Consider the following 23,197-nt stretch of genomic DNA (forward strand, 5'->3'; position numbering starts at 1 on the left):
TCTGAACGGAGTCCTGCGTAACAGGCTGCGTGGCGTGCCTTTGGCAGGGACCTGGGAAGGAAGACCTAATAGCAGGAAGTTAAGACAAAAATAACGAGCGCTCCACAATGCATTTTACTGTCACTGGAGATGTTTTAGCACTAACTGCTCGCTGGCTTGCAGAAAGAAGCCTGGACCAGTAGTTAATTTGCATCTATAAGGGACAAATCTACCCTGCCTTCTGCCAGTAGGTAAAGCCAAGGGCTTCTAGTCAGGTGGCATTTCATTTTTAGGCAGCACATGGGTGGGAATTCCTACTCCAGCACAACTAGAAGCACAAGCCCCCTTGGAGATTCGCAGTCTATTCTGGAGTCTCTAGACCAGAGGGAGCTCAGTAGATGTTAGGGCAACAGAGAAGTCAAGGGGCCAGCTTTCTACTCCCAAATCTGCCATGGACTCCCGGTATGTGCCCTTAGGCGAATCCACGCACCCAGCCATTTCCCAACCTGTTGTAAAGCAGGGAAAGCCTGGGGGGCAAGCCAGGATAAAACAAGGCTTGCGCAGCACTGGGTAGAGATAAAGCCCCATATAAATGCTAAGGAGTACTCATGTATTCTTGTTTTCTTCCCTTTGTGTCAACCTTCTCATGGAACCGCCCAACAGTTAGTCCCTGCAGATAAAGCACCTTATCTCACCCCGGCTTAAAGAAGTCAGCTACTTTAGAGGGCTGGAGTCCAGCAAAACCAGATGTGAACTTGATTATTTCTCAGGTGACAAACAAGTCGAAATCAACCCCTCCAAGCCTTCTCTATGCACGGAATAAAGAAATAAACACAGCTTAAAGTCACCCTTGAAAGATGCCACGGAGAAAATAAGAACGTACATGCATTCCTTACAGCGAGGTTGGTGAAACTGGTCCCTGTACATAATTAATGACCTCTCTGCTGGGGTCAGGAGTTGTGCTGACAAGTGTGTCTAGAGCAACGGCATCAGACTGACCTGGGGCATTCAGGGACAAGCCACCTCCAGGCTTGGGCAGGGTAGCAGCTTACACTCCACTTTATAATTCACAAGGTCATGTTACTCTCTCTTTTCATATGAACTACAGGAAAAAATGTTGAAAGATAAAGGCTGGTAGAAAAAGTTCTGTCCAAATTTGGAGGTTTTGGAACAGAAAACTGCATATTTGACTAACACCTTTATCCCAATGCCTGCTTTATACAGAAAACTATGCATTTCTTGTGGAAAAAATCCAGCATCCACATGCCAGCTACTTTGCTGCAGACACGTTTCCTCGGAGCCACGGTTTGCATTTTTCATGCTTTGAAGAGGGATGCTTTGTCCCAGTGCACCCCCTTGTCCTCTATCGGAATGGAAACCAGAGTTTCTCATAGGAGATAGAGCCAGGATGACAGCTAAGAACAGAAACATCTAGTACCCGAGCCCCAGCTCCCAGGCTGCAGCCCAGCAACACTGACACATGACATGCTCTCATGTCAAATGTTGTGGTACAGTATTTGAATTTCTGCTAAACAAAAAATAAACATGTCTGTAGGGAAAAGCAATTCAAGCAACTCTACTAAGCCAGGAAGGTTCACAAAGCATAATAATCTCCATCCACCTTGCTATCCTTTGTACCTTTGAAAAAAATAATCTCTCTCCCCTCCCACAAGAGCACTAGTTCAAGGCACTTCCAGCTCAAGAAACAGAACAAACAACCAAAAGGGTCTTGATAGGATCTTCCAAGAAGATTTCAGGGTAGCTGAAGGCAAGGCAGGAAGCAAAGCCTCTGGCCAGGGTCTTAGCTATGAGAATCTGAAGGACAGAAGCAGAAGTAGAAAGAAACCTAAAGAAAATGCAGTTTTGTTCTCTGCACACACACGCACGCACGCCCCAAATCCCAGGGCAGAAGTCAACCATGGGTGTGCAACCAGCATCAGTCTTCAGGCCCAGAGAAAAGAAACTGCCTGCCTCCCTTTAGAGATTCAACCCATAAAAGGCAAAGAGAAAATATCAGACACACAAAATCAGGAGGAGTATGCTTTTAAACACTTTTACATTTGTCTGAATTTTGTACAAATCAAAGCATCCCTTTAAAATCTCCATTATTACAAACATACAAAGGAACAACGTTATTACTACAAATCATCAGCTACTCAATTGCATGATCAAGTTTTCACAATTAAAAAAAAAAGAGAGAGAGAGAGAGAGAGAGAGAGAAAAGAAAACATTATTTTATGTACAGGGTCCTTCTCCCTCTATTATTATTTCTGTAACCAGAGGGACACTCAAAAGAAAAAGTCCCCACTTTTTAAAAATGTTATTGATACAGTTCAGACTTCTTTTAAAAAGACATGAAGTATAAAATTAGGCGCGTTTTCCTGCTGCCGCACTCTGGCGGAGTGCAACGATTCTTGAGCATCCCAAGTCTCTTAAAAAAAAAAAATTGGAAAGCAAAATAAAAAGAACAAACCCAATGCTTCAGTGTGTTCCTTCCATGCCCAAAGCTACCAACATCTGAAAGTGCCTTTGAATAAAATCATCTTTGTTTAAAAAAAGAATAAAATAAAAAACCCCACAACTCTCTAGTTAAAAAGATTTATAAAAACTCTGTTAGAGCAGCTGGCCCAGTCCAGAGGGCTTGAAGGCTCCTTGCCTCGGATAGCGATTAACCCATTAAAGGCTCCCTCCCCACCGCCCACCTCGCGGTGGGAGTACCGGACCCTGAGATATCTCCTCGCACTACCACAGTGGGGCTCACTGCTGGCGTTTCATGGAGGAAGCAGGCACGGCTCTTAGGTTTCCCTCCCTAAGAGCAGCTTGATTTTTATCGCCTTCTCTCAGCGCCCCAAGCACAGAGCTCAGGCACCTGCAGCGTTCACCTTGTCTCAGCTCCGATGAAGGTGGATGGTGGGGGGGTTCATCCCTGCTGACCTCGCTGAAACCACCTTGGGTCTCCTTGCCCCAGAAGCAGGTGTGTTTTAGAGAAGCACATCTTCGCTGCAGAGAACCTTCTTGCCCTTTTACCCTGCTGGCTTTGATGGGGAAGGGGGATAGGGCGTCTCTGTCCAGCACCCAAGAAACACTTCCTGCTTTGGGGCATTGCTCCCTGCAATACCTCTCTCAGAACTAACCTGATCCTACTCCTGATATCAAGGAAAGAGGCATAAAAACCAGCGATAAGGAGTGATGAAGAGAAGAAAGCGGAGAAACTGGAGCAAGGCTATGGAGGGGGGAGTAACCTTCTTCATGTTGGGCAGTCCCAGAGAAGTTCATTTATGCCAGCTCAGTCAAATGACCTGACATCCCAGCTGTTACAACTGGGATCCCATAGAGACACAGGGGGTTAGATACAGTTATTCTGCTAGGAGTCCCACACCAAAAGCAATCAACGCAGGCAGTCTGGTTTGCCAAAAAAACCCAAATAAAACCCCCAAGATAAAATTCTAGCTCAGATTTTGGAAGTGCTCCCGAGACATGGACTGACTCCAGCTCCCACATGCCGGCTTGCCCTCCGTCCTCAGAAAGGGAGAGAAGGGCTCGCAGATAAAAGAGGAACAGAATACTCTGAAATAAAATTCCCACCACAGAGCTCTTGGCATGTCTGAAAAACAGCTGGTGAGGCACTGTGCCCCAGAGCAGCAGGTATCGCATCAGAGAGTAGAAATCTCCAATGCTACAGGCCCCCATTGTCTACATATGGGGTGGCAGTGATAACAACTGGTTAGAAAACAAGTATCTTCCCGTGAGCATTTGTTCTGGAGCATGGGGGAAGTAGGATGCCTAGGAGCACCTCTCCCCAAGAACAGCTATAATATATAACAGGATTCAACAGATAACCGGACACACTCAAGCATGCTGTCGAAAGGCAACACACACCAGGCGTTTCCATCAAGTCCATAGCAATAGGATCGTAACAAATCTGAGGTTGGGGGTTCCAGCAGGACAGGCAGGCTGCTAGCCAGGCTCCTTGGCTAATGCTGGGGAAAGCTCCCAGTCTCTTTTTGTTTTTAAGGGGAGGTTATTGCTCCCGGCTTCTCAGGCTTTTTGCCCTTGGACAGGGCAGCTGCTTGCTTCAGGAGTTCTCTGTTCTTGGCCTGGAAACACAGTGAAAAGGGGTGTTTTAATGGCATGGAACAGCATTAGGCTAGAAGTACCAGGGGAGGAGCTGCTAGCTTCTTGGATGCAGAACGAGGATACAAAAGGTGCTGTACTGATGGCAGCTTCAGTTCATCAAGTCTAGTAGTTCGCTTCCCCCAGCTGGAAACAGCTGCGGCGTCGAGGGCTCTTTCACCACAATGTACCTGGCCAAGGGAGGGCACCATCTGACTGCTGCAGGTTTCCAGCATGCAGCATGACAGATTTTTATTAGATCAGATAGGGAGGGGCCGTTCATTCCCTCCCCCAGGTACTTTGTATGACACGTGCTGGATTCACAGCTCCAGAGCCCAAAGGCCCCATGCTATACCCTGCTGGCAGAAAGCCACTGCAGACCCCCTCTGCACTGCACCCATCTCAACTCTGACCAGCCCCATAGTGGAGTGGCTTCATCAGTTTTCCTGTCTTGTTTCCCCATGGGCCTCTCGACTGAGGCTGCCAACAAGAAGACTCCCAGGGGTGCAGCACTGTCCTGGTGGGTTCTGCGATCCCAGTGCACCCCAACAAAGGATGAGACAGAAAACATCACAAAGCACCTGGGGGGCTAGAGGAGCAATGGCCTTTAGTCAATGCAACGTGGCCTGGATTCAAACAGAGCGACCTAGAAGTGACAGGCTCTAAGTCTCTCATCCCCAAACCCTGAGCCACCTCTCCCCATGCTGAAAAGCCCTCTGGCTGCCCGCAGATCTTGTTGGCACAGCAGAGATAAACCTAGCAGCTTCTGCACAGAAAGGCAGGTATGGCTGTTCTGGTTTTGTTTGCACTGAGTGGACATCCCAATAAGAAAGCAGCCGCTGCCTTCACCGTTGGGTCACAGGACAGCCAAGAAACAGCATGAGCCAAGATTCAAGCGGTGCTGGACAGATGGATCTCAAACAAGAGACCAGAGTGTCTCTGCACCAGCACTGGAGCATCCATTGCCCTTTGCAGCTGGTGAGCCTACAGACAACACCCTTCACCCTGGAGAGGACAACAAAACCAAGAGAACACGACACATAAAGGAAGGGGGAAATCTCACAACGACTTCAAGGTACCTGCAATACACCAAGAGGGTTTGAACTTTTATTTTGGAGCCGTCGGATAAAGAATTTCCAAGGTCTCGGCCAAGGACAGCTGACGTGTAGAACTCAGAAAGAACAGGTTTTGGGCAGTCCCACCGACAGCCAAGTACAAGCAGCACAGAGATTCACACACACACAGGCCTCCACCCAAAAATACCAGGGAAACTGGGGAATAAACCAGGTCAGGGATTTGTATCTTGCCCTTTTATGTCCAAACTGAGCACGGTTAGGGCTGTTGCAAGGTGCCTGACTGACAGCTTGGAAGGGCAATGTCTTCTAGCCACAAAACAGGTTCAGCACTATCCCACCAATGTGCTTTTGGCCTGATCTGGAGGGATCATCTTGAGCAAGAAAATGAAAATCAGTCTGTGCTTAGCCCATGGCCACTCAGCTGAGAATACTGATAAAAGGTGACCAGTTAGCGGCAACATGAGAGATGGGCAATCATTTGCTAGGAACTAAAACAACAGCACTCTCTTACTCTACATGGGCCATTTAATGGGCTGCAGATGACAGCAATTTTGGGTCACTGCTGACGTGGAGAAACCAACATCAAAACGCCAGGTTCTAATTCCATCACCAGCTCTTCCAAGCCATCCAGTGTCTCCCACTTCCTCAATTCTAAAAGAAAAATTGTCAAGCCCCATCCCACCCACCGCAAAACTAAGATCATGGACCGGATTCAAATCCTGTCCCAGCCTATGTGGGCAGGACCTCACAGGCACTTGTCTTCAGACAGAACCTGTAAGCTACAATACTTGTCCTATGTTCTAATTATTAAACTTGGGTGGGTGATTATGGTCACAGGGGAAGGATATTTTCTCTTGTGTGAATCCTGGGCCTGTGTTGCATCCTCACCCTCACTGCTAGAAATTTAGACCACTGCCAACTCCAGAAAGAGGAACTTAGAAGATGAACTCTGCACGCAATGACCAATTTCTTGTTTTAGAAAATAACCCTGTGGCCCAATCTTTTGCAGACCAGAATTTGTTGCAGCTGATAGTCCATCCTCTGAACACAAATTGGACTTTCCCCACCAGCTCAGGGACTTCTTCACAATATTAATATAGTCCAGCAACAACAATAAAAAAGTACCCTGGCAATGCCTTTTGGGGACCTGATAAAGATTTGAGAGAAGTTGCAGCAGGTTGATACTGAGAGGCAAAAGCAGAGCTCTGGGATGGAGGGGTGCAAGGGCTGCAGGACTGAGAGGCATTAGTGGAGCCAGATGTGTAGGAGCTCATGAGGTGACTGAGTGTTCTCAGGTATTCCCAGGAACACTGCAGTTCAGCAAATTAAAACCCAAATGGCATCACCTGTAACTGCTCTGTGACTTCCTTGTGCATCTTCTCCATTTGGTTCATCTTTGCCCTCATCTGGGATTCCTGGTACTGCAGGTCAGCCTTCAGCTCTGTAATCTGAGGAGAAATGAAACAGCAGGTGAGTGAGGACAAAGGAGACCAGGCCAATGACCTGCACACTGAAAAGGTGTCCAGGTCTGGAAAAACCTCTGCAGAAGTCACCTTCAGAACGGGCATGTTGCTGTAGTAATAGTTATGGTCCAGGGGATATGCAAGAAGCAGGATTCATTTTGTGGTATCTTTTATTATTAAGGTCATTCAAGTGACTCGGTAATAAATGCATCAATGATAGTGTCTTGGGGTAATGCCAAGACTCTTTCAGAAGCTGCAGACCTTTACTGAGTGCTACAGTGATGGGATCCATATAGGACACTTGGTTAGAGTCCATGTTTGGTAACACCCTTGGAAAAGGAATTCACGGCCTGATTTCCAAAGGTGCTGAACACCTACCGCTCTGGGTTCCTTCTGCCAGGCTCTGAAAAAAGGCCATTACCCATTCTATGCCTCAGTTCCTCTACTTAAAACGGAAATAATGATACCTACATGACAGTGGGGTTTGCAAGACTGAACTAACCCTTTTGCTGTGTGGTGCAAGCAGCATGTGTTATTCTGAATGCTGCTGCTAGGAGAAGCTGTTCTGAATCCCCTGGGCAGTGTGCGGGAGCGCAGCACGGACTGTACCTTCTTTTCCTTCTCCAAGATCATCTGATCTTTCTGGTGCAGCATCTTCTTCAGAGTGGCCACTTCCTCCTTCAGCTGGGCAATAATAACAAAGTGGTCTGTGCCAGGGGAGTCCAGGGCAAGGTCTGGAGAAAAACTGCAGGAAAAAAAAAAGGGTTGGGGGGGAGGAAAAAAGGATTTTATCACAACCGTTTCTAGTCACAGACATATGGAAACCCACACACGGATGGCATGGCACATATAGAAGAGATTCGTTTTGAATAGCTACATATGAACAGGCTCATCCATTCACCGGCATAACCTACTCCTGGTCTCTGAGTATTACCTAAAGCTTTGTCTCCAGATCACTGGGAATCTGTAGAGAACAACACTGCACGGTGGTTGATTTCCTGAGGCCTGACAGGATTTACCTGCTACAGCAAGTTTAATGTGACACAGTCAGCAAGGAAGGACACAGGATTGTTACAGACGTTTGGTAACCATTAAGCCAGTGTCTGCGGCTTTTCTATTTGCAGTAATCAACCATTTTCAAACCAGGAGGTGTGGAATGCAATCAGTGTGCTAATGAAACTTTTACGCAACCACCTAGGAACCCTCTTTAGGTCACTGCATGTCTGGGGGAAAAAATCCCTTTCATTAAATGCAAATCACGACTATGGCAAAAAATGGAGCAGGAAAAAAGACAAATAACCCCCAAGTTAAACAAACAATGTAAAACGGATGCCTAGATTATAGTCAGAGCTATCTGCAGGAAGCAATGCTTTAGGATTTCTGTAGTTTGATTCCCACCATGGTGCAGCAATTTGGGAAGAGGCTTTGTTACCACATCAAAGAAAGGAGTGAAGAAGAAACAGACGCTTGGCTCTATAGAGCTAGCTGGCTGGCTGACAGTTTGTTTGGACAAGAGATGCTCCTTTACTTTTGGTAATCCATGAAGTCTCCCTACAAATTACCAACACATACGGCAACTGGACTATTTTTGTAGCGCAGCAGTGCCTAGAACCGCATCATGGCTCAGGATCCAACAGTGCTTTGTGTTGTACAACCACTGAACAGAGACAGTCAACAGCCCAGAAGCTTGCCTCGCCTAAGGATCCGGCCATCACCTACTATAACTCTGGGTCCGGCTGCCTTTTCAGAGCATTCCACTGGTGCAAATGAGTTGCAATAATGGATAAAGTGATACTGTCATAAAATGTTAAAGTTTTAATAATAAAGTATGTGGTAAAGTTTTGTACCCAGCATCCTACCGGCTTAAACAGTCTGCTTATTATTAAGTAACATAACTGCCGCAGAAGTGGTGATTAGAAGCCACAATGTGTAGCACAGCCTCAACAACAAGACGCTGTGCCTTGCAGATGAAGCCTGTAGGTGCCCCATGTCCCTACAGCAGGGCTGTATACATCAGAAGACAAGTGCAGCATGGTACGATGCATCCAGACCCTACACTTCACCATTACAGACCTGCTCCTGGGTCTTAGACCAGTTACATCACTATTCTCAGCCTGTTTTCCCATCTGTGGAACAAGAATATAAATGGCTGCTTCTTACTTTGTCTGGAATCTCTTTGGTACTTGGAAAATACACTGATCTAATACGACATAGTTTGAATGATGAGGTATAGTATTAAGGAGGGGATGGAGAAAGACTCCCCATGCACAGGGGAGGAAAAGCCTAAGAGGAAAAATTCAACAATGAGAGTCATGCAGGTAAGGGGTGACAGACCCAGCCTATGGGGCTCCCCCTAGCTCCAGAAATTTGGCAGCAGGGGAGCAGCAGCAGCATTAATTACCACACCTCCTGGGCCTGTGGCAATTAACACTGCCATCACTCATCCTAGCATCTAATTTCCAGCCCTGTAACAATTCCCACAGGCCAGATGACGCAGCTCTGCATGCCGGATTGGGCCCACGGACTGGCCTCATATGGCCGGATGAGTTGGGCACCACTGGTGTAGGTCATAAAGGTCACAGACCAGACCAGGAAATGTTGGAAATGAATCCCAGGCAAGGCAGTCAATATCTGCAGGACCCTGCACAAAATTAGAACACAATAACTAACCCAATGGTAAATGCTTGGCGTGGACAAGAACAGGAAAAAAACATCATGTCAGTAACTCACGCCTACCCTCAGTGCAGAGCCCCCTTTGTTCAAACCACCTGCCCTTGCCTGTGGCTTTTCAGGCCGTCTTAGTTGCACAGATTCAAATGTCTAAAGCTCCATAGGCACAAAGAGCCACCCCCAAACTGGCACCTCTCCCCAGAGCACTGTGGACTCAGTGTGGCAGCAGCCTGCCTCTACTTAGGAGGGTGAGGTTCCTGGCCTGGAAAAGCAGAGCAGCCTCCAGTGCCTTCACTGGTGACCAAGGCACTAATATAACCCTCAGGTCCTTTGTTCTCTGAAGGAGAGCTTCCGGCTACCGCACACCACTGAGGCATGTTGGCATGAGAAGAAACGGAGGAAGAAACGCCAAGCCTGTTCTGGGAGGGTGGGTGAAGAAAAGCTTCTTCACAAAACTTTCCAATTGAAAACAAGCCTGCGCTTATCCTCCTTACTCGGCCACGAGGGATTCCCTCCTGCCAAGTCCCGCAGCAAGAGAGGGTGCCAGATTTGCCGACTTCCCAGGGCAACTCGCTCAGGAAACTTCCACTCCCTGCATCTGCTCTCACACCAAAACACTTATTAAAACAGAAAAGTAGACTGGAGAAGAGCGATGTCTGCCCCCTCAGCAAGGACAAATAATTTGAGGCTGTTTTCTCACCCTATTCTACCCTTAACGAATTGGCAAGTTGGGAGTAAAGATATAGGGTCTCACCCATCCTTTGGTTTTTGTGCCTAGAAAAGAGAGAGCAGGTGTAATTTTTCTGCTATATTTTAAAATGGCCATGTATCCAACTCGTATCTGGGTGCAAGATGCACCCACAAATAATCCAAAAGGTGCAAAGAACAGAACTTCATTTTGAAGTTGAGTCAGTAATCAAAAGATCCCTTCTCCCTGACCTCAAGTGAGGGAGCCAGCTACAGACTTCAGCATGAGAAGACTACAGAGCAAACAAATCAGTGAACATCCGTTTAACAAGAACAATCCCTGCACACAATAAGGAAACTGTGAAAGCCCAGGTCTGGGTCTGCTGTAGCCTTCTGCCCTCAACACCTCTGGAGGGCTGTTTCCATTGTCTGGGGACTCTGATATTGAAACAAGGCTGACTTAAAGGATGCTGTCAAGGACAACGGGCCAACATTCAAATTGCATCAAAAAGGCCTTAGACACATCCTCCCCAGACATAAAACTGTGGATAAAAAACAAACACTTTTAGAGGAAATGGTCGCTCCCCCTGGGCCTGTTTTACAGAGCAGGCAGTGCAATCATGCCCACTAGGTACTTAAAGCACAGGCATGGCATACTTGTACAAACAGGAATATTTCCACTGAACAAAACTGACTGCTCAGCTACATACGCATGTCTCTCAGGGCTCATGGAGAGGCAATCTAGGCCCTTCTATTCTAAAAGGTTCACTCAGGGCACCAATAAGGCAGTGCATAGGCCTGTCATGCCTTGGAACTGGATTCTGAGTGTGGACACCAGTGAAAGGAGTGTGGTGCTGTTAGTTCAATCCACCATGAACATTTGATTATATCAAAAGACCACATGTGGCAGCCTCTGCTAAAGAGAAGCCAGGCAAGGGATGCAGTAGGTCAGGATAGAGGTGCCTTGGCAAACTTGTGTGAGGTGGCTCTGGATGCAATAGCAATAGGTGCTACAAGTGAATATGGGAGACACCAGGAGAACTGGGTGAGACATGTAGGAGAGTACTGGACTGAAGGACCCCGGGAAACTTGGAAAGGTAGGGTTTGCTGCAGGTTGGTACCAATGGGCACTGACAGAACTCACTGGGAAAGATGCTGAGCCTTTTGCCAGAACCATTAAGTCTCTTAGCGTTATCTGCAGCAAATATCACTCCCAAGTTAACACTAAAACAGCCAACAGTTACATGAAATTGTAACAGAGCTAAAGCAAAAGTCATTTGGCCACCCCCAAACCACAGGACAGAGCAGGAGAACCCAGAAATAATCATCACAAACATGCAATCCCACAGAGTGTTTAGGGGCTCAATGTAATACAAGAATTTCCACATGATAGAAAGCCTCCAGAAGGTGAGAAGGGCAGATGAGGTGGGCCATATTGGAGCTGTTACCCAAGTTAATTCAGCTCAGGGACACACAAATATTGCCCATATAAAGGCTGCACTAGCAATCTAACTGGACCCCAAAGCCAGGACCGCAATGCAGCTGTTCCTACTGGGCTCTGTTTTGGCCTGTGGTCTGCACCCTGTAGTCAGTCAAATCTCTGTACAATCTACAAAGAATCAGAACTCAGGATTAAACCTAATTACCCACTAAACATTACTGCTGCTTGACAGCAATGCAGCCACCGGTCTTTTTAACATGGCTACAACTTCCGTCACGTACAGCGCACAGTACAAGGTAGAGCTCAGTAGTAGCAGCAGCTATGAATTCTGCCTAACTCACTAAGGACATATGCTGAAAACAAGAGGTTTGCGGGCAGACCCACAACTTGCCAAGCCTCCAAAAGTTGGAGTGACAAGGCCCGGTGCAAGAACAAATTGAAAAGAAACGAGTTGCCTAATTCAATGCAAGTCAACTAGTAACAGATTTTAGGGTGTGGAGCTTTTTGCTTCTACGCTGGCTTCAGAGCTAGCATGGAGACTGAAATGAGTTATTTGGGTCTCAATCCAGCCTCATGCGAGCAGATATAAGGAAAACTCCACGGTGACAATGCTTCACAGCCTGGCTGGCAGCCCCAGCAGGTGCAAAGGAAACAAGAGTCCACTCTAGGGGGTAGCTTCCATTGCTACTGTAGGTGGCACACCTGTTCTGCCCAAGGGAATGAGGCGTGGTACTCAATCAACATCAATCCTCGGCCTTAATTTGCATTCAATTCAGTTTGAAGAATTCTGCCATCACTGCACCCCTCCAGAATTCTTTAAGCTCAATTTCATGCTTCAGAATTTCTGCTGTGACCAGCCCCAGACCATGGGACGGCAGCCGTCTGCAGGACAGAGGCAACTTCGCTCCAGGACGGATGACGAGTAATTACCAGTTACTTGGAGAGACTTAACAAGGCTCCCCAGCACTAACAAGCCTACGCTGTGGTCCACGCTCCCAATTCAATGCAGTTTGGAAGGAGATCCAGCGACAGGGACAGTTTCCACGGGCGCAGCCATTTCCAGGGAGGGAGGGCAACGGGGGAGAAAACAATAGGTGATCTCACTTCAGGTTGTCAGTGCCTTGAGAAACAGGATAATGATGGGCACCGAGACTCTGTTGGGAAGCAGCCCACTGCACCAACACGGACGGGGCACTCTGGATAGGGGGGCAAAGCATCTCGGGAGAGGAAGGAACGCTGAGAATCAGAGAGGAAAGGGAGGAATGAAAATATGCATGTACAAGAGTAAAAAAAATAATATATCCATCTCCTGACACAGCTCATGAGCCTTGTTCTGCCATGGCAGGCTTCAGGGCTCACGGAGCTGCAGGCTTGCTGCTCTGGCAGAACTCAGCCCACTGCTTCCAAAGCTGCTTATCATTTTCCCTCGCTCATGACAAGCGGGGAAGATGGGTGACCTGTCTGTTTTCTCACCTAATGATTCTGTCCCCTACTCTAGCCCTTTTTCTGATTATTCTAAGAGATAAGGCTCTAGCCTCAGGAGTGCCCCCATTTCAGATGTGATCTCTGTAATGCAGCTTGTGGCCACCCTCTCCCTGGCCCTGCAAGGTGAGGACAAGGCAGAACCCGCTGCAGGTTTCTCACTGCTGGTGAACTCAACCAACAAGTCATTTCCTATGCCTGCAGGTACGAACTGATGGCTGCCTTCTGATTTCCACATGTAGGTCTCATGTCCCAGGTAGGGCTGGCCCACTGGGTCCCAGAAAGCTGCTGGTGCAGCCCCTTGGAGTCCCACAGTTTGAGAGCCCCCTTTCTATCGGAAACACACCCTGCTACTTGCACTGAACTCTCTCTGACACCAGCTTCAAACAAGCAAGACCCCTCCCCCCTGCACCATCCCCAGCTACCTGGCTCACCTGTCACCGTTGGCAGAAATGGCATCGAACTTGGGTTTCTTCTTTGGAATTTCATTCTGAATAGAAGATGTGGATAAGGTTTTCTGGCTGGGAAGGTAGGAAAAAAAGATGTCACAACTGAGAACGCCTGCAAATGCAACATCACCCCGGCCCATAAGAAAGAGGTGCAATTAAACACCATCCCACACTTCCAAGCCCAGCAAGGGAGTTCTCCAAACAATGGTCAGAGTACAAGGGTGAATAATCAGAAGTCCCTGGTTTTAACCCTGGCTCTGCCACTGACTGGCTGTGTCACTTGGAACAAATCATTTTCACCTCTCGGTACCTGTTTTCAGCCAGCCAGAATAGCAAACTTACCCCATGGTTTAAGGCACACTCCTCATTAGTTGTATAAATACAGTTTACTTTTAATTTTCCTATGAGAAAACTCACTAACTAGACAGGGGACATTCTGTAAACAGGTGGCTTTGCTCCAGAGCTGAGTCTGCTGTGAAAACCCCGAGAAGCATTGGTTATTATAAGAAGTTTGCAGCAAAACTGGGTTTGCATACTAATGAGAATCAGAGTGTTTAGAAAGATGAATAGTTAGATAAAAAAATATTACCCTGCACTGAGGTCTAAGCCATGCTTCCTGCTGGTATTCAGAAGGGTGGCAAAGGAAGCATGCAGTTCTCCTGCTCTGCTGCTCAGAAATGTGTCTCTAGTACAGTAACATTTAGTCCTGTGTTGAAGACGCACAGCAAAATACATGCCCCGACACGTACCAAATGCACTCCAGTTCAGGTACTTTAAAAGCCACAAGCCTCTTTAGCCCTAGTGACGATCGACAGTGATAGATAATGATGAGTGGTAGTGATGGATAGCGCATATATTGCTTTATTTGTGATTGCAAGAAAGACATCCCACTGCATCCAGCAAAAAAGCATTTGCTAACATCTTCTGCTAAGAGTCATATGTGGCTTGGGAGTGTCACAGGTTTAGCCCAAAGATGCAAGTGCTGGGAGGAAGTGCCTGCAGCAGCAGTTTCACACAAGTTACCTGTTGTAATGGCTGCCACCGCTGATCCTGCTGTACTGCTCCTTCTCCTGGAGGCTCGTCCGGGAAGAGCTGCTGAGATGTTTGCGTTGCTCTTTGGTCTTCTGTAGGACCCGTTTGTATGACAATGTGCACAGCCAGCACAGCAGCTTCCCATCCACCTGCGAGGGAAGGCAAAGAGGCAACAAGGAGAGGATTTCCCTCATATCTTGCCTACAACTTGAGCCTACAGTGCATTAGCAATATCCTCAGGGTTTATGGGCCCAAGATGATCGCACAAACAATGATCTGAGGCAACTCTGAAGTGTTTCGGAGGCATGATGACTGCATTCAGCACCGCCATGAGCAGCACCATGAACAACGACAAAAGCTCAGCATGACTACAGTCTATCCTATGTTGAGATTTTTGGATGTTCTAGAATCAAAGTCACAACTTGCACAAACTGGGGTGTTTATCAAGTCAAAGCCCCACAGTTGTACCTAGGTGGGCACCCTGGGAAACCCAAGCACTGCTGCTGCACATAGAAACGGCAAGAACAAGTAGAAAGTTTGAATGATGCAACACAGGGCCCCAGTCCCGCAAAAACTTGTACGAGCACTTCACTTCGGGACTGCTCGCAGGGCATCAAGAACACATGCAAGTCGTTACAGGATCAGGGCTATGAAACATGTTTGTGGGCAGGACACATCACTTTGCACAAAGCTGAGGACCCTTGGTCCCATTTCATAGCAAGGTCCCCTTCTCATTTGTGCCCCCTCCTATCCTCAGCCCAAATTCAAGAGGAGTTTCAGCATGAAGTCTGATGAAGGAGCTAAGATGCTGAAAGAGCAGTTTCACCATACATCTCACATCTTTCTCAGGTAGCCCAGGAAATATATTACAGCCAGTATGAGTTATTACAGCCAAAACTCTCACTCCATGCAAAAGAACCCGTTGTGGCAATCGGTCCTTCCATCACTCCAGTTCCTAGTTACATAGTGCTTAGGGTCAGAAGGGACCTAAACAGATCATCAGGTCTGACCCCCTCCCCCAGGCAGGAATGAGTGCTGGGGTCATAACACCCCAGCCAAATATCAGTATCATCCTATACACGCGTACTCACCTTCTTCCTGTCATCCTTTCTGTCAAACGCGCACTGCTGCTTGCACTGTTCGCATGAATGTGGTGGTCCATACTTCTTTTCAGAGTTCGTACAGCGCTGGCACTTGTTGCCAATAAACGCCGCTATTATGTTGCAGTACTGGCACGGTTTTGGCTTTAAAAAGACACAGCAATAAAGTACAATACAGTAATGTTTTAAGATTGCAGAACATATGTGCAGCTTTCTAAATATAGAAGATACATGCAAGGCTCTTTTCTCTCATTCCAAATGCTGCCATCTTTGCTTATTTTCCTGCATTAAACTAATACTGCAACACCGACTCAGGAGTTGCACATGTACCTAGTCAGGCCCAGGAGCAGAGTCTGGAACTGAAACCCCACGATTAGGCAGGACACCTGAATCACCCTGATTCTGCGCAAAGTGCCATGAAACCTTTCACAGAGTCAGGACCTCTGCTTTGCATCTAGTCCAGAGGGGAAGAAAGGTTTGTCTCTGTTTCTTGGGCGACTTCTAATTTAGATATATAACTGCATTCTGGCTTCCTTTAATCCCCCTCGTAGCTCCGTTGGGCATGTGAAAGTTTATACTAACCTAACCCGAGACAAGGAGCTGCTTGCTATACACTACAACAAACAGTTTCCACATTTCACCCCAGCACGTGTCACAGTTCATGTGTCACCTTCCACAGACAGCCTGAAACCAGCTTTGGGATCTTCTGGGATGATGGGCAATAGGAGAAACACTGTGTTAAGTCACAGGATTGAAAGGGAAAGGTCCTAGCACTTACCGTCCCATATAGCTTCACGTTCTGAGCACATTTCTTGCATATTGTGTTGGTTTTGCTGTTAAAACAAAACACATATTACAAAAAAAAAAAAATCATTATTTTGCTGGAACAATTTATGTGCAAAATTAATCCTCTTGCAGTTAGGTCCTGAATTTCCCCTAACACACAACTCCGTTTGCAGGAGTTTTATATTTACCTTGCTCCCAGCCAGCATCGATATCAAAGCCGATTTTTGTCATTCCCGCCTAGCTGACAATAATCTTCCAGGTTACCAAAAGGGATCCTTTTATTTTTAGGCCTTCTCAGAAGATATCAGGCTGTCAACTCTGCAGGTGTGATCTCAGTTGGATTTGGATCAAAGCGAGTTATTTGGTCACTACCTAACCAGTCGTGGACATGACAAATACCAGCGACCATGTCATTTCAGCACTGGAATTGCACCGTGAACACAAGCTAGGATGGAAGTTTGTTTGGGCCATTCATGCAGGGGGGGAAACAGGACCACTGCGCAGTACCTCCAGTCCCCTACCCTCAACTGCAGCTGGAAAGGCTCGCGTCTTTTCTTCAAAGATTATCCGACACACAGAAAAGGGTTTTAAAACTAAGCGGAGTACCACGCATTAATGGTTTTAAGTGCAGGGCCTGGGAACGGTACACACTTTACAGGGGAGTCACTTGAGTGCGTCAAGCGATCTATATGAGGAACACCTGATAGCTACAGCATCCAGGCATTGCCCTGAAGGATGGATGTCATCCAGCACCAACCAGGAAAAATGCCAAAAAGCAAGGACCCTGCCAGCTTCTTCTGTGGATGAAACCACACTGTCACGGCCAACTAGCCTGCTGGAGTGGACACTCACAGGTCCCACGTTGAGCACTGCGGTGGGATAAATGGGAAGGGAGCCCCCATTTTAGCCTGCCGGTGTTGTATGAGCTCGAGGGGAGACAGCAGCCTCAGAGCTGTCAACAAGCATCGCCTTGATGCGGACAGGGGGCCGAGCGGTCCCCGCGGCGGAGGGGGGCTGCTGACATGGGAACGCTGTAGAGGTGTGTGAAAGACCCCCGAACCACCCATTCCTCAGCATCCCGCGCTTACACCGGGGAGGCGTTTACCTCTCCTGCTGGAACTCGGTCCTGCAGTAGGTACATTTGACGATGGGGTGTGCGATGCGGCACTCCTGGGAGAGAAGGACACGTTGCACCACGGTCAGCGCTGCTATTAGACCCCCGCTGCCCCCAGGGTCTCCTATGCCCTCCCCCATCTCTATCCCCGCTCCCCTCCCCCACCCCATTCCCCCCACCTCTTCCTCCCTATCTCCTTCCCCATCTATCCCCCCTCCCCTCCCCCACTTCCTTCCTATCCCCTCCCCCCTCACTACCCCTCCATCTCCCTCCCTCATCTATCCCACCTCCTCTCCCCCACCCCATTCCTCCTCTTCTTCCCTATCCCCTCCCCCCCGACCTTGCAGAGCTGCTGGCCCTGGCTGAGCGCCTCGAAGGGGAAGCGCTGGTGGCACTTCGTGCAAGCGTACAGTGCCGCCATCCTGCGCCCTCGCTGACAGGAGCAGCCTCGCCCAGGCCGGGCGGGGGGGGGCTGTGGCCGGAGTGTGTGTGCGTGTGTGTGTGTAGGGGGAGGGGGGGGAGAGGCTGTGCCCGCCCAGCAGCCTTGCTCACTGGCTGCCGCCAACGTCACTCAGGAGGAGCCGTGCTGCTCATTGGTGGATCGCGACGCCACTCGGCCAGGGGGGCGGGGCCTCGTGGACGGGCGTCGGCGAGCAGGGCGGCGCTGACGTCACTGGGAAGGTCTCCCAGCCGGGCTGCTCGCGGCGCGAAGGGGGGAATCAGCCCCGCCGGCAGGTCTCGCGAGACCACGGCGAGGCGGAAGCGTCCCGGCGGCGCGCGCGCGGCGACCCGGAAGTGGTCTTTGATGGGGGCGGGGGTTGGGCCTGTAGAGTCACCCGCGTTCTAACCGTCTGGGATATTCCGGTGTCACCCGTGTGTCACCGCCCTCATATCACAGATCCTGGTGTCACACCCCTCTCCCCATGTCGTACCCCCAGTGTAACTGACCCCGTGTCACGCATCCTAGTGTCACACACACACATCCACGTCATGCACACTCCTGTCACGCATGTTCCAGTGTCACACACCCCTTCCTGTCACACACCTCCCACTGTCATGCACCCACACGTGTCACCCCCAGTCTCACACACGTCGTAGTGCCACACCCCTTCCCCATGTCACGCATCCTAGTGTCACACACCCCTCCCTGTGTCACCCCCCCAGTGTCACGCGCATCCTAGCATCTCACACCCTTCCTATGTCACCCCCCCAATGGCACACCTCCCCAGTGTCACACGTACTAGTGTTGCCCACCCCCGCTGTGTGTGTGGTTCCGGTGCTGTATGGGGCTGTGTCACTCCCACTTCCCCCTCCCGCGCGGGAGACCTGACACCTGGGACACGGCCCTTCGGCCGTGCGTGTACAGCCCGGCTTTTCCGCGTGGTCGAGGGACGAGCGAGCGCGGCTGCGCCACGGCCCTTTCCCGGGCGGCGGAGGGGGTGGTGTTGTTTTGAGCTCTGGTCCTGATGGACAAAGGCCACGCTGCATTGGAAATCATTTTTCCCTGGGGAGCAGAGGAGCACGGAGGCGGATCGGGATTGTTCCTCCTAGAAAAGCTACGTCGTGGCACGCAGCAGGGCTTCCAAGCGTCTTGAGTTGCCCGAGGAAAAGAGGTGTCTCGCTCCATGCCAAACTTGAGCTCCCAGCTTGTCACGGCAATTAAAATCGCTAAAGAAAAAAGGCTAATCAATCAAACAGCAGGGTTTTTAAAAAGGCTGCTACTGCAGGGAATTCAGTAAGGAAGCGTTTTGATTGCTCCGGCTTCACGTTGGTCCCCGCTGAAGTGGACTATTCAGAGTTGTTCACGGTCTTGCAAACTGTATTCACGGGGTGCTGGGAGTGGGGGGTCAAGACGCTACAGCCTCTTTGCACTTTGAAGGAAGGAATAATTTGGGACCTTATTGGACCAAAAGCAGCGGATGGTTTGGAGTGAATTGGTAACGAGTTTGATGGATTGCACGGCGGGCCGGGGAGCACGGGCTGACAAAGAAAGCTCGTCTCACCTTTCGTTCTCCTTCACATTCCAAGATTCACCAGGGTGTTATGAACAGAGCTTTCCACTTCAGACTCTTTATACCCCATGCTTTCTGAGGAATTATATGGCTTTCGCCAACTTGTGAGAAAGTTTTGTCGAGGTCATTCATCACGTGCCAAAATGCAGCTGCCTCTGGGTTGGAGCATGGGAGCTGTGTAACAGGCTCAGCAGTGGCTGCATAGAGATCACCCAGCACTCGTGCAGTGGTCTGGGGGGTGAAGCACAGCATAATATATTGTCTCTTCCCCAACCCCCCAAGAAAAAACACATTAAAACTCTGGATCAAGGGGTTTTTTCAAGCGACTAGTGACTTCCAGGTGTCTGGTTGGCTCCGAAAGTACAAAACCACCTCGTTCTCACATGAGGTTTTGATCTCTATTACGTTCCTCTCCGGGTGCAGTTTAGGAACCGAGCTTGGGCTTAACAGGAGGGATCGAGTCTCTCATCGCCATCGCTGCTGCCTCCCAGGGTGGTTGCTACGGTCAACAGAAGAGCCTTGCATGATAAAACAAATAGAGCCATGATTGGCTGCAGCCTCCCATTCCTGTTGTGACATCTGTTGTGAAGTCACTGCAGCACACTCAACGGCCGTCGATGGCATTGATCGAGAGAGGCAGCCAAGAAGAAGGGCGTCTAGCCCAGGTGAGAAGGCAGGGTCCTGGGGACGGGGCTACCAGCAGCCCTGCAGAGAAGAAACCTCATGCACTGGACAGCTTAGCAGCCCTCTTGAGGGAAATCAGACCTTCTTTAGGAACTTATGAAGTTCCCAACCTGTAGCTGACAAAGAGAAACCCTCTTGCCATCATGCAGAAGCGGTCACCCCCACCTGCATTGAAACGACCTGCAATTGGCATCGATTTGGGTACCACGAAATCCTGCGTGGCGGTCTTTCGGGATGGCAAGGTAGAAATAATCCGCGATGACCAGGGCGCCCGCGCCGTGCCCAGCTGCGTGGCTTTCACCGAGACCGGGAGGATGATGGGAGAGGAGGCTAAGAGCCGGGCAGCCCTCAACGCACCGAACACCGTATTCAGCGCCAAGCGCTTGATTGGCCGCAGCTCCGAGGATCCAGCTGTGCAGGCGGAGGTGGCATTCTGGCCTTTCCAGGTCGTGAGAGCGAATGAGAAGCCCTGGGTGCAAGTGTCTTACCAGGGCAAGGAGAAGGCTTTTTTCCCAGAGGAGATCTCTGCCATGGTGCTGGGCCACCTAAAGGAGATGGCGGAGGCTTACGTGGGACATCCCGTCACCCACGCTGTTATCACGGTGCCAGCGCACTTCAACGACTCCCAGCGCCAGGCCACCAAAGACGCCGCGACCATTGCTGGCCTCAATACAGTGAGGATCCTCAACGAGACAACAGCAGCTGCCCTGGCCTACGGCTTAGACAACCCTAGCAGCAAAGAACGCAACGGGCTCATCTTCGACTTGGGTGGAGGATCCTTCAGCATCTCCGTTTTCACCATGGATGGGGGCATCATCGAGGTGAGGGCCACGGCAGGGGACACCTGCCTTGGCGGAGATGATTTCGATAACCGCCTGCTGAGCTTCTTCGTAGAAGAATTCTTTAAAAAGCATCGGGAGAACATCAGCCAGGACAGGAGAGCTGTATGGAGGCTCAGGATGGCCTGCGAGGCGGCCAAGCGCCTGCTGTCCTCCAATGGGAAAGCCAGCGTCCGCCTGGACGACCTGTACAAAGGGATCAACTTCCATGCAGACATCACCCGGGCCCGGTTTGAGCAGCTGTGTGCCGGCCTCTTCCAGAGGACTCTGGAGCTCACAGACAGGGCGCTGCAGGATGCAGGTCTAAGCCAAGCCCAGATCCACGATGTGATCCTGGTCGGCGCCTCCACCCACATTCCCAAGATCCAGGAGCTGCTCCAGGATTTCTTTGCAGGCCGGCAGCTGAACAGAAGCCTTAATCCCGAGGAAGCCGTTGTCTCTGGGGCAGCTGTCCAGGCTGCCATCCTCGTGGAGGACAAGTCACAGGTCACCCGGAGCTTGCTTGCCTTGGATATAGCATCCCTGTCCCTGGGGATCGAGGCAGGCATAGGGAAGATGCACACCCTGATCAAACGCTGCTCGGCCGTTCCCGTCATGGTCACCCGGACCTTCACCACTTTTGACGACCACCAGCCTGACCTCGTCATCCGAGCCTACCAAGGGGAGGGGGCGACCACTGAGGAAAACCACCTCCTTGGCTCTTTCCTCTTGAAGGGCCTTTGCCCTGTCCCTCGTGGCATGCTGTTGGTGGAGGTGACCTTCTACATCAACGCGGATGGCATCCTGACAGTGTTTGCCCGGGACAAGGCTTCTAGCAACGCTAGCCCGATCACTGTTGATGCCCGTAAGGGGCGGCTGAGCAGAGACGAGCTGCAGAAGCTAGCGGCGGACCATGAGAAATACCAAGCAGAAGACAGGGCGCAGAAGTGGAAGCTAGTCACCAAGAATTACCTCCAGTCCTGCGCTTTCAGCGTGAAGCGGACCTCAGAAGACATCCTGTGCTACCTCACCTTGCAAGCCAAGAAGAAGATGGTGGAGAAATGCCAGCAGGCTCTCTCCTGGCTGAGTCCAGCCAGATGGCTGAAAAAGAGGAGGTCAGGGCCAATGAAGATGGTCTCGGGACCATCAGTGTCAGGACCGAAGTCCCTCGGTAGCAGCGCAGCAGGGATCAACAGGAAAAGGCCGAATAAGTTTGTGGTCACCACCTGCAGCTGGACCGTCCAGTTTACCCAAACCACCACTGTGATCTACCCTTAGGAAGTCCTAGCTGGGCTTGCTGGATGCTATTTGGGCCCCGGATTTACCACCCAAGATAGCCAATTAATAAAGGGCCCCTTCCATGAATTAACAACCATCAGCCTCAATAAATTCTGCCTCTCACACTTGTCCATATGGGTGTAATTATTGATTAATGGGCAAATAGTAAGTCTCAGGGCACAAGGGCTGGGATTTTCAAAGGAACCTAAGAGAAGGTTGAGCAGGTTCCTGTTGCCTTTCATCCAAAGGTGGACTTTTGAATCCTGGTCTTGGTTCATGTTTCTGAGCTTATTGTCTACTGCAGGGACCAGGCAGTGAGCTCTTGATGTCAAACCTATGGAGCAGGAGTGGCCAAACTTCCTAGGTCTTTTAGCTGCAGACCAAAATCTTGACCCAACCCAGAGCCACAGGACACAAACATTTTGAGAGATGCATGCCCCAGAGGCTGTGATCTGTGCACAGTATCAGACTGCTGCTCTTTCTCCAGGGCCCACATTTAAAGTCTCAGGGAGTGAAACGCTGCTCATGAACCATGGTTTGTCCACCACTGCAATAAGAAATCTGTCCTTTTCCATGGACAACTTAGCATGATCTCCCCCATCAGAACATTTTAGCTGCAAATGCAGGAGGCACATCCCGGTTTTAGTTGCACTTGGATAAAGCTATAGTGACTTGTTGAAGCTCACAGAATAAGGATCAGCGTTTGATCTCAGTTACACTAGCATACATCTAGAGTAATTCCACAACCACCCATTCCAGATTATGGCCTGTCATGCAGGTGTGGCTCTACAGGTCTGGGAACATCACTCCTTTCACACAAGTCCTTTCTAGTTTGCCTTCTTGGGCCACTAAACAGTCCTGATCTCTTTAACCTTCCCAAAATGATGCTTTACCTCTGTGGTTTTCAACCTGTGGTCCATGGACCCCTGGAGGTCTGCAGCCTTGCCTAAAGGGTCTGCAAAAGTTGATCCATCACAAGTATGTGCATACCCACGCTAACAAAAAGAGCTCCA

General features: G+C 49.7%; 2 protein-coding genes across 3 annotated transcripts; one reads left to right on the forward strand and one right to left on the reverse strand.

Annotated features, from left to right (window-relative positions):
- Positions 1-2,006: 2,006 nt before the first annotated feature.
- On the reverse strand, positions 2,007-17,972 carry FAM76A (family with sequence similarity 76 member A). Of its 2 annotated transcripts, XM_090056764.1 has the most exons (10): positions 17,733-17,919; positions 17,384-17,448; positions 16,271-16,325; positions 15,484-15,636; positions 14,384-14,541; positions 13,346-13,432; positions 12,534-12,665; positions 7,241-7,376; positions 6,515-6,616; positions 2,007-4,076 (listed from the first exon to the last, which is right to left on the reverse strand). In XM_090056764.1, exons 1-10 carry the CDS (start codon positions 17,811-17,813, stop codon positions 3,990-3,992), a joined length of 1,056 nt encoding a protein of 351 aa, XP_089912890.1. In that variant the 5' UTR covers positions 17,814-17,919; the 3' UTR covers positions 2,007-3,989. The 2 variants fall into 2 exon arrangements, with proteins under 2 accessions (XP_089912890.1, XP_089912891.1); XM_090056765.1 differs by lacking the exon at positions 12,534-12,665 and having other exon boundaries at positions 17,733-17,972.
- A 2,259-nt stretch (positions 17,973-20,231) lies between these two features.
- LOC149859260 (heat shock 70 kDa protein 1A-like) lies at positions 20,232-22,252 on the forward strand. The gene has a single exon (XM_090057911.1). It carries the CDS (start codon positions 20,232-20,234, stop codon positions 22,182-22,184), a length of 1,953 nt encoding a protein of 650 aa, XP_089914037.1. The 3' UTR covers positions 22,185-22,252.
- Positions 22,253-23,197: the final 945 nt, after the last annotated feature.

Source organism: Crocodylus siamensis, chromosome 7 (assembly GCF_052110815.1).
Source record: "Crocodylus siamensis isolate JL-2025a chromosome 7, ASM5211081v1, whole genome shotgun sequence".
Classification (NCBI taxonomy): domain Eukaryota; kingdom Metazoa; phylum Chordata; order Crocodylia; family Crocodylidae; genus Crocodylus; species Crocodylus siamensis.

Bases quoted from the DNA above. Each gene is read 5' to 3' on its own strand.
- FAM76A (XM_090056764.1), bottom strand. From the start codon at position 17,813: ATGGCGGCACTGTACGCTTGCACGAAGTGCCACCAGCGCTTCCCCTTC. The intron at 14,542-15,483 runs GTGAGTACGCGT...CTTCCCTCGCAG, and splicing joins GAAAGGATGACAGGAAGAAG to GTGGATGGGAAGCTGCTGTG. The intron at 4,077-6,514 runs GTGATGCCATTT...CTGTGTTTCCAG, and splicing joins AAGTCACAGAGCAGTTACAG to GCCAAGAACAGAGAACTCCT.
- LOC149859260 (XM_090057911.1), top strand. From the start codon at position 20,232: ATGCAGAAGCGGTCACCCCCACCTGCATTGAAACGACCTGCAATTGGC.